General features: G+C 54.6%; 1 protein-coding gene across 1 annotated transcript in view; it reads left to right on the top strand.

The window, feature by feature from the left end:
• The first annotated feature begins 4,378 nt into the window (after window positions 1-4,378).
• CYTH4 (cytohesin 4) overlaps window positions 4,379-10,593 on the top strand; it is a 31,591-nt gene continuing 25,376 nt past the window's right edge. The window contains exon 1 of the mRNA XM_079773576.1: window positions 4,379-4,507. Within this exon, the coding sequence (XP_079629702.1) occupies window positions 4,489-4,507 (19 nt within the window). The 5' untranslated portion in view covers window positions 4,379-4,488. The remainder of the gene's footprint in view (window positions 4,508-10,593) is intronic.

Genomic DNA, 10,593 nt, shown 5'->3' with positions numbered 1-10,593 from the left:
GGGGGGAGCGGGCACATTTGGAGAGCCCCTGGCTCCTGAAGCCCCGTTTGCTGCTCGGGGCCCCGGGGCCGATGCAGGAAAGCTCAGCAGTTCCAAGACACAGAGAGGCTCCATCTGCCAGACCGAGGCTGTCTCCAGTTCTGAGTCATTAGGAAAAATGAGAAATCAGAGAGAAGGATGAAGGGGAGGGACTCAGATTATTCATCCTAGACACACACCCTGCTCACCACTGCTAGGTCCTACCCAGCTCAGCCTACACAACCATGTGCCCCATGAGGGTCAAGATTTTTGTCTGTCTTGTGCCAATGCCAAGAAGGGCACACAGCACATAACAGGGCTTCAATAACCATCAACTGAACGATGGATGGATGGATGGATGGATGGATGGATGGATGGATGGATGGATGAATGGATGGATGGATGGATGGATGGGTGGATGGATGGATGGGTGGATGGATGGATGGATGGATGGATGGATGGATGGATGGATGGGTGGATGGATGGATGGATGGATGGATGGATGGATGGATGGATGGACGGATGGATGGGTGGATGGATGGGTGGATGGATGGATGGATGGATGGATGGATGGATGGATGGATGGATGGACGGACGGGTGGATGGATGGGTGGATGGATGGATGGATGGATGGATGGATGGATGGATGGATGGGTGGATGGGTGGATGGATGGATGGAGTACTCTAACAGTTCGGCCCAAACGGGCTCAAGGGCAGGTTCTGCCCATTACTCACTCTAAGTCCCCTCTGTCCCAGGTAAAAGGAGGTCACTAAATTAGACCACCTCTCAGCTCCTTCCCGCTCTCTCACCCTGGAGCCAGCTGTGTCCGGTGAGGAACTCTGAGCTTCGGAGCAAACAGGAAGCTTCACTCATACAGTGTTGCTACAAGAGGATTCAAATGTTGGACCTTCCCTCTCTCCCCTGGGGGTGGGCAGGCCACTGGACTTCTTTCTCCACGTTTCAAGTGAGACCGGCACAAGCTCCGCGTGGACATGAAGGCAGACAGCACAGGGCTTGGGCCTGAGCTTTGCTCCTTCCTGGCCGTGTGACTTACCCTCTCTGAACTTAGTTTCCACATCTATAAAACAGGGCGTAGTGCGCTTTGTCGGGTTGTGGAAAGGATTAAGTGAGATGTTGTACAATCACTTAGCACAATGCCTGGTGTGTAGCGAGCACTCCATAAATGGCAGTGGTGGTTGTTTGGGGACCTCCCAGACCCCATATTGGGGAACGCTGTGTGCTGCCCCATAACCAACTACGAACCTCCATGCAGTGCACATGGATAAAGCGGGGCCCCGTTTGGGGAAGAAGGGCTGACTGCAGGCCAGAAAGAGCCTCAGGAAGGTCCCGTTCGAGGGAGCCCCTCACATCTTCATCCTTCTTCCTGCCTGGAATTCAGGCACAATGGCTGGAGACAGGCAGCCACTTTGGCCATGAGGAGACCTTGAGGATACAAGCAGGGAGTTAGAAGGAGCTTTGATCCCTGATCACCAGGCTTCTATTACCCACCTCAGGCTTCTTTATCATAAGAGATAAATATGCCTCTGATTTTCTTAAACCCATTGTTACTTGGATTTTATGTTTCACGTCAGCAAGCCTAATCTCTTCTGTTCCCATTTTGCAGGTGACAAAAAACAAGGCTCAGAGGGGAGAAGTTCATACAACTAGCTAAGCCAGGATTTGCATCTGGATCTCTCTGGCTCCCCTACCACTGATTCTACCAAACCCTTTGCCACCCACAATGGGAGTGTCCCTCCCTCCCAGGCTACCTGCACACGAGCTGCTAGAGAGGACCAGGGCTTATGGGGCCAGGGGGAAGGGAGGTATAATCACGGAAGGCTTCACAGAGGAGGTGGCATTTGAGTAGACTCTTAGAGAATGCGTTACTCATACTAACTGGACCATTCAACCAGCCCTTCGGACACAAAGGGGCATCCCAGATGCCAAACTGTGGCCCTGGGGACAGCAGTAGGGCATGTGTTGAAAGGTCCCCAAGACCAGGTTCAGCGAGTCACCAGGGGGATTCACACAACCAGCACATAGTCTTATCCATCACAGCGAAAGGATGCAAAGCAAAATCAGTAAAAAATTTTAAAAAAAATAAAAGGCCTGGGTGAAGGCCAGAGGGAGCCAGACGTGAGCGTGATCCTCTCCCGTGGAGTCACACAGAAAGCTCTTCGTTCCTCCAGCAACAAACTGTGAAAACACATGTGAGGTGTTGTCAGCCAGGGATGTCAGCAGAGACCCAGTGTCCCCGGCTTTTACTGGGGGTCAGCCACGTAGGCCGCGCTGGTCCCCAAATCCCCAGACTCCCGGAAGGAAAGCAGGTGTCCAGCACAGAGCACCCTGTTGGCACCAACAGCTTGGCCACAGTGAGCCCCTTACCAGGGGGTGGCAGGAACCCTCCCGAGGTCCACGTTCCCAGAGGCCAGCAGGCCCAGGTCAGACCTGCTGTCCTATCGCCTCTCTGCACAGGGAGTTACACCTCTCCCCCGCGTTCTCTTTTGGAAGTGACTTGGGAAATGTCTTTTTGTGCCTCTCGCCCAGATTTGTTGAGAAAAATTTAGTTTGCCATGAAGATCATTTCAACACGTTTCCTAGAAAATAACCTTGAGTTATGCAAGAGCCGAGGAGCAGGCTGGTTTGAGGAGTCCCGCGAGCACCCGGCTGACAGTTAGTCCTGAGCTGCCCATGAACTCAAGTTCCAACTCGGCCCAGCCTGTGCCAGAAATGAGCCTCAGTTTTCTCTTCAGTGAAATGAAGGCACCGACTTCCTCTGTATCAGTGAGCTTTTGCCGTGTAACAAAAGTTGGTGGCTTGAAACAAGCATTTCGTATTTCTCACAGTTCCATGGGATAGCGATCTGGGCTGGACTCAGCTTAGCGGCTCTTCTTCTCGTATTGCCTGAGCTCACGCATGAGGCTGTCACCAGGTGGCACTGAGAACAGCTGGACCTTCCTCCAGATGGCCTCCCATCCCCCACCTGGCTAGCCCAGGCCGGGTCCCATGGCAGCTGGGCAGGGGTCCAAGGACAAAGGTGGGAGCTACAAAACTTCTTATGGCCCGGTCTCAAAAGTCATGTAACGTCACATTCTCGTGGTCCAAGAAAGACAGCCCAGGCCAGATTCAAGGGGGGGAGAGCTAGCCCCCACATCTTGATGGGAGCAATGGCAGTGCAAAGGGGTGTGGCTGGCTACAGGGAGGGGTGGAAATTACAGCTAAATTCCGCATTAAGCATTCCATTTCCCCTATGCTCCTTTCATTCATTTCTTCTTCTCCTTCTCCTTCTCCTTCTCCTTCTCCTTCTCCTTCTCCTTCTCCTTCTCCTTCTCCTTCTCCTTCTCCTTCTCCTCCTCCTCCTCCTCCTTCTCCTTCTCCTTCTTCTTCTTCTTCTCTTTCTTCACTTACTCTCGATGTCCCCAACATTTGCCAGACACAGACTGGTAAGGAAACAGATGAATAAACCAATATATGCTATAAAGTTATAAGGAAAGAGCATTTATTTTATAGATATTTCTTTACACCATACTTCCCCCTCCCCCCAAACGATTTGAATCAACAGAGAAGGTACAAGCAGTAAAATTGTGAATTTTAACCACAGAAGGAAACCAAAACTAAAAGAGGAAAGAAGATCGTGTTTGTTTATTGAGCGCCCACTGTGTTCCAGCTTCTTATGCACATTATCTCCCTCCATCTTTTCCACGACCCTGTCACAGGTAAGCCAACGGATGCTCATCGCAGATAAGTGACTTGCCCGAGTTCACACCAGGCTGAGCGGCAGAGCTGAAAGTCACACCCTGAGTTTGCATTAGAACAGCTGCAAAGAGCTTCAGATTTGACTGTGAGTTTCCTAGCACCCTAAGGGAAAAGGGAAATTGAACATATTGCCCAACTGGTCACGAGACAGGAAAAAAGCCAGACATTTCATTGCGGGGAAGCAAAGCCCTTCCTAGCACGGAATTAATTTTTATTTTCTCCAGAGAGAATTGATGAAAGAGCTGGTGGGGTGGGATCTGGGGCTCGGCTTAGATTCCAAGAGGAGTGACCCTGCATTTTGGATGTGAGGGGGTTACTGAGGACATGCTCACGGTCCACGGAGAAGGCTCTGCCTTCCCGTGACCATCTTCGTGTGTGTGTGTGTGTGTGTGTGTGTGTGTGTGTGTGTGTGTGTCTCACTTTTCCTCCCTGCTCCTCCCTTCGTCTCTTTGGCCTCGATCCCTCCCTTGCTCACACCCGAAACGTAGAGAGAGCCTGCTGCTTGAAACTCCGTTTTTTTTAGGAAGTGCTACGTCAGGGGCCCACACAGCACAGACCCGGCTAGGACAGGACTTCCTCCCGACACGGGCGGGGCGGGGCGAACGGGAAGGGGCCTGCTGCGCCCGAGGTGACACATCTCTGCCTGCCAGGCCAGCAGCAGCTGGGCCAGCAGTTCGCGGGAGCACTGGCCACCGCCCCCCGGAGGCTTCGGAATGGACTTGTGCCACCCAGGTAAGCTCCTGGGGACAACCTCCCTGGGCCTCGGTGTCCTCTTCTGTAGAATGGGGACAAGCACGCCTGTCCCAGGGTCCTGGCAGGAATGGATGTGTCAACAGAGGTAACACAGGTGGGAATGCAGAAGCGCGCAGCCCGTGCTATGGGCTCAGGCCAGCGCCGGGAAGGCAGGGAACAAAGCGGGCGTGTCCCTGCCCCCAGGAACTTACATTCCAGAGGAGAGACAGACAGGAAGTGCCCTCACGTCAGGCAGCAACAGGCAGAACGAAGAACAGGCAGGCAGGAGAAGGAGGATGGGACAGGTAGTGGAGAGGCCCACGGGCAGACCTGAGGGAGGACGGAACAGACCGTGCAAAGGCCCGGAGGTGGGACTGAGAAAGGTGACATGCTGGTCACCAGGAGCCTGTCTGCGTGGTACAAAGGCCCTGAGGCCCCAGTGTGGCCTTTGGTGGGAGAGGGTGGCCTTTGGGGAGCAGGGCACCGCCTGGAGCCCGTGGAGGGGCCAGGACCAGGCAGCAGAGGACCTGGCTGAGACCATCCCCAGGAAGCAGGACCCTGTGTCCGAGGGAAAGCGGAAGGGAGGAAGCGCACTCGGAATGGGAGAGAAACGGCGCTGCGTTTCGGTGGGACAGGGGAGAGGGGCCGAGTCCCTGCGCCCTGCGTCTGGAGTGGCCGGCGCTGCCGGGCGTCCCGAAGGCCAGGGCTGCAGCAGCTGCCCGGGTCCCCAGGCCCAGCGGCGCCAAGCTGGTAGCAGCAGCACCCTTTCTGCAAAGAAGTCCTAACATGGGGCAGCCTGAGCCCGCCCCCTGGGCCCCTCGCCCCACAGATAGGGAACCACAGGTCCATTTCAACACCGCCAATGACAGATGGAGCAGAGGAGGCCTGAGCGGGGGACAGTCCTACAGGTCACTCCCCGCCGCCTGACTCCCTGCCCAGTGGGCTCTCCCGACCCTGGCTGCTCCCGGGGGCTGGGGGGGCAGCGGCTCACAGGCAGTCCGGGCTCAGGGAACACATCTTGGGCAAGAGGAGACCAGCGTGGAGCGGAGCCTGGGTCAGGGTCACCCGGCGGAGGCGAGGGGCGGAGGAGACAGGAGTCCCCCCTCAGGCCTGTCTTTCCGCCATTATCACTTTGTTCTTTGGGGTCTTCACCTTCCCAGGATGCCAGGGAGGAAACGGGCTCACCAGGAGAAACTGGCGGCCAGTAAGTGGCAGAATAGGGCCAAGCCTCGGAGAGGGGAGAGAGCCCAGGTTACCTGGGGCTGATGTGGGGGTGGGGCAGGGAGGCCAGAAGGGGGCTCACCGCTTTGCTTTAGGCCGGCCCAGAAAGAAATGGATTCAATGGGGTCAACAGGAGCAGTCTGTTGGAAGATTTGAGGTCTTCGTTGATTGCTTCTTCTATTCACTCGTTCATTCTATAAATGGGCCGCCCTGTGCTGTGCAATGCTGGGACAGCAGAAACCTTGCCATGGGTCCAGCCCAGGGGAGCTGCTGGTCTGGAATATGGGGGAGAAGGGAGCATATCTGCAGGGCAATGACCCAGGACAGATGTGCAAATGGGCTCAGACCTGGCGCATGGAAAGAAGCCGCTCTTCCCACATGAGCAGGGGAGATCTGGGAAGACTTCCTGGAGGAAGCAGGAGAAAGGGACGATCATTCCTCTGTTGCCCAGATTGGGTCTTTTTTTTTTTTTTTTAATGTATACTATCGATTTTTTTAGAGAGAGGAAGGGAGAGGGATAGAGAGTTAGAAACATCAATGAGAGAGAAACATCGATCAGCTGCCTCCTGCACACCCTCTACTGGGGATGTGCCCGCAACCAAGGTACATGCCCTTGACCGAAATCAAACCTGGGACCTTTCAGTCCGCAGGCCAACGCTCTATCCACTGAGCCAAACCGGTTAGGTCCAGACGGGGTCTTTATCACCCCACGGCTAAGTGACTACCCCTCTGAGCTCAGATTTGTCACCTAATGTGGGCACCATCATCCTTGCCTGACCTAAACTACATGAGGATTTGGAGTCCGCCAGACCTGGCTCAGTTCCCAGCTCTGTACCAACCTGCCAGGGGCTATGATGGGCCTCAGTTTTCCCACCTGTACAACGGGCAGGACAGTGGTATAGGTCCCCCTGCCTTTCCTCCTCTAGCCCTGGGTGTGTGGCGTCAGAAGCAGGCCAGGCCCTCTTCCCTAGGGCCTGCCAGGAAGGCGAGGGGCCCAGGCAACAAACCCCAACATGACCCATGGCCGTCCCGGGTGGGTGCAGGCAGGCCAGGTGCTGTTAAAAATAGAGCAGAGGCAGCTCAGCTGTGGGTAGGAAGCCACAGGCTGCTCGAGGCTCACACCCGCAGGGCAGGCTGGGGCGGGAGCAGCTCCCCCAGACAGCCCCTCGGCCCCAGCGGCCCTCCCGCCCGCCTCTGCGGAGCTGGAGCCGCTGCCCTTGGGGCGCAGGAGCGCACCTCCCTGTGCCCTGGAAAAGAGGAACCGGGCCAGCTGCCCTGGAAGCAGGGTGCAAGCAGAATGGGTTCTAAAATTACGATGGGAAAGAGGAAGGACAAAGGGGAAGTGGAGAGGAGTGGGGCAGATGGCCGGGCGGCGCCAGGCCACAGGCGGCTGCCGGCCAGGGCAGAGGGTAAAGGTGCCTCTGGGAGGTGTGAAAGGCAGAGCCAAGTGGGGAGTAAACAGAGCTCTTGGGGATGAGGGTTGTTATCACCAGGTTGGGTTTTTTGTGTTTTACTACTGTTTTTATTATTATTATTATTATTATTGTTGTTGTTATTATTATTATTAAAAACCTCCCCCTGTGAGCCACACCAGTGCCTGAAACAGGCTTGGAATCAGAAGCGGACCCTCTCAGCCCATGCCCTTCTCACACGCCCGGAGCTCAGGGTCCTCAGCTCTGAAAGGGGAAGAAACCCCACTTTTAACCAGTAGGCGAAGGGTCAGAGGCGCCTACGTGCCACGTGGTGGGGGCAGCTGTTTGGGGCTGTCAGACTGTCCCGCAGGGTCCAATGCGTGTGGCCGGTTGCCACCTGCTGGGAAAGGGCCCCCAACAGAGGGGACAGTGGACCGAGAGGACCCATGAATCTACCTGTCAAACCTCAAAGGAGCCGAAGGAAGAGAGAGGCAAGCAGCCCCCAGGAAGCCCGCGCCGCCCACTCTCCTGGGAGAACTGCTTCCATCCATGCCCGTGCCTCAGTGTCCCCAGCTGCATGCTGTTGGCTTTGCTTTATCTCTTACCCAAAAGAGAAAGGGGCTCGGACTGCAGGCGACATCCCGCATCTGTCTTCGTTCTCAATCATGTAGCCAGGGCCGGCATCCCCGAGTCAGAGGACCCAGTGCTGGCATCCGAGGGGGTTCTGATGGTTTGAGTGTCCATATCTGGCTTCGAATGATTAACATCAGCGTTAAGGCCTCAGCACGCCAGAGGGACCCGGGTGTGAATTGCGCTCCACCCCCTGCCAGCTGTGTCACCTGGGGCAGGTCACTTAACCCCTCTGAGCCTCAGGTGTCTGTCTACACAGTGAGATTAGAAATACCTTTCTTCTTCTAGAGCTGTCCTGTGGATCAAATGAGGGAGCGGATGGGAAGAGCCTAGAGCACACAGGGCCTGGCACATAGTAGGTGTGCAACTAGCACCCCTTTCCTTCACCAGCGGCTTGGCTAGTTTATGGAGCCACACGATCCCAGGCCTGCTGCAGTGAGTGGGAAGGAGGAGGGAGAGGATGATGCCCAGAGGAGCAGGGGAGGCGCCGAGGACCTGGAGAGGAAGAGGGGGTGCTCCTGCAGAGAGGAGAAGGAAGGTTATTCCAGGCACGGGGAACAGCATATGCAAAGGCCTATGGGAAAGAGCACATGAGAGCAAGTGAAGGGCGGCCAGGGAGGCCTCAAGTCCAGGGCAGGGGGCGGGGCACAGAGTGTGGTGAGGTTGGGGCTGCACCAGCAGGACGGCTGGGCCCAGTCAAATTTGGAGTCTTTATCCCCAGGACAACGGGATGCCATGGGAGGCTGGATTGGAAGGGCAGAGTGGAGACAGGGGGCCATGGGGAGGCCCTGCATCAGCCAGACAGGAGCCGGTGGTGAGGAGGGGCGGGTGAGGGGGCTATGCAAACAGAAAAGATGGATGGGGCTTGGTGAGAGAGGAGACAGGAGGGTGAGAGAGAGGTGAGGGTCCAGGTGCCTCCTGGGGTTGTGGCCGGGGTATCTCAGGGACCATCCTAGAGCCCAGGGGACTCAGGAAGAATTGAGGGGAAATTCTAGGACTTCCATTTTGGTCCAAATGGCAAACAAGATGACGGCCAGGGCCCAGAGGGGTAACTGAAACTCAGGGATCAGTTGGAGCGGAGGGGCTGTGTGTGGCTCTTTGGCCCAAGAGTAAGGTGACCAGATGTCCCGCTTTTGGCAGGACAGTCCCGATTTTTAACAATTGTCCCGCGTCCCGCGGCGTTTTTAAAAAGTCCCGATTTTTGGAAAGAATGCACAACAAGCTAGGGAACGGCGGGAGAACGAGAAGGGAATATACGGTTTTCGGCGGCCATGTGGCTATTTAGCCAGGATATGAGTTTTATATTATTTTTGTTAATTTTATAATGTTAAACTTAAATAATAACAAATAATTGTTGAGCACTGATTATCGAGAACTGCTTATCAAAGTTCGCATTGTTGATCAGTTGTTAGAATTCGACCACCATTGTTTGGACTTAATGAACAATGGCATTTTTGGGGATTGGCAACGACGAAAACATTTTGTAACTGTCTCTCAGACGATACACATCGTACTGCGTGCTAGTAAGCTAGTTAAACAAGTGATGTCATTACAAATCAGCTATTCAGATAATTTAGGTAAGTAATTTATGTATTTACTAGAAGCCCAATGCACAAAATTTGTGCATTGGTGGGGGGAGGGGGGTGTCCCTCAGCCCAGCCTGTACCATCTCCAATCTGGGACCCCTCGGGGGATGTCTGACTGCCGGTTTAGGCTTGATCCCGGGGATCAGGACATCCCTCTCACAATCCGGGACGGCTGGCTCCTAACCACTCGCCTACCTGCCTGCCTGATTGCCCCTAACCGCTTCTGCCTGCCTGCCTGATCACCCACTAACTGCTCCCCTGCCAGCCTGATTGACGCCTAACTGCTCCCCTGCTGGCCCCATGGCCCCCAACTGTCCTCCCCTGCCAGCCTGATGGCCCCCAATTGCCCTCCCCTGCCAGCCTGGTCACCCCCAACTACCCTCCCCTGCCAGCCTGATCGCCCACAACTGCCCTCCCCTGCTGGCCATCTTGTGACAACGTGGGGGCGGCCATCTTGTGATGATGTGGCAGTGGCCATCTTGTGACAACATGGGGGCAGCCATCTTGTGACAACATGGGGGCAGCCATCATGTGATAACGTGAGGGTGTGAGGGCCACCTAGGCTTTTATTAGTATAGATTTCATAAATACATAAATTTTCTTGAATTTAGCAGACAGTACTCGTATTATTTATATTTTATAGTGGCGGCAAAAAGTCTAGCGCTGGCCTTGAAAGTGACGCTTACGACTTACGTTACGGCAAATTCATGACCTTTTAAACAACCACAGCAATCTACTAAAAAAAAATTCACTCAAATGAGAAATATGCCAAAGAATAAAATAATACTATACATAATTTTTTATTTATTATATTTGTAAATTGTACTTATGTTGAAATTTAAAAAAATATATTACAATACTATTTTTGCGTTCTATGAAAATTTTTGTTGCTCCATATAGACCAAATTTTTAATCAAGAACACCCCCCCCCCCCCCGCCCGGTCAATGGTGCCCCGCTTTACCAATGTTAAAATCTGGTCACCTTACCCAAGAGAGATGAGGGAAGTAAAGAGAGACCGTGGGAGAGGAGAAGGCAGCCTCGGCCCGGGGCCACGGGAGCCCAGGGCCCACCCCTTGACCATCCACAGTGGGGATTGTGCATAGAAACACTAAAACCCAGCCTGGCCTCTCTCCAACCCCTTTGGCATCCACGTGGCCTCCCCCAGCAGGTACCCTGGCCAGAGCCCACCTCAAAACACAAGCGCCAGCCAACAGGAAAGCAACAGGAAGTAAACAA

Source organism: Cnephaeus nilssonii (assembly GCF_951640355.1).
Source record: "Cnephaeus nilssonii genome assembly, chromosome: 6".
Taxonomy (NCBI): domain Eukaryota; kingdom Metazoa; phylum Chordata; class Mammalia; order Chiroptera; family Vespertilionidae; genus Cnephaeus; species Cnephaeus nilssonii.
The sequence above is the reverse complement of the archived record's forward strand: the minus strand, read 5'-3'. Positions and strand labels throughout refer to the sequence as shown.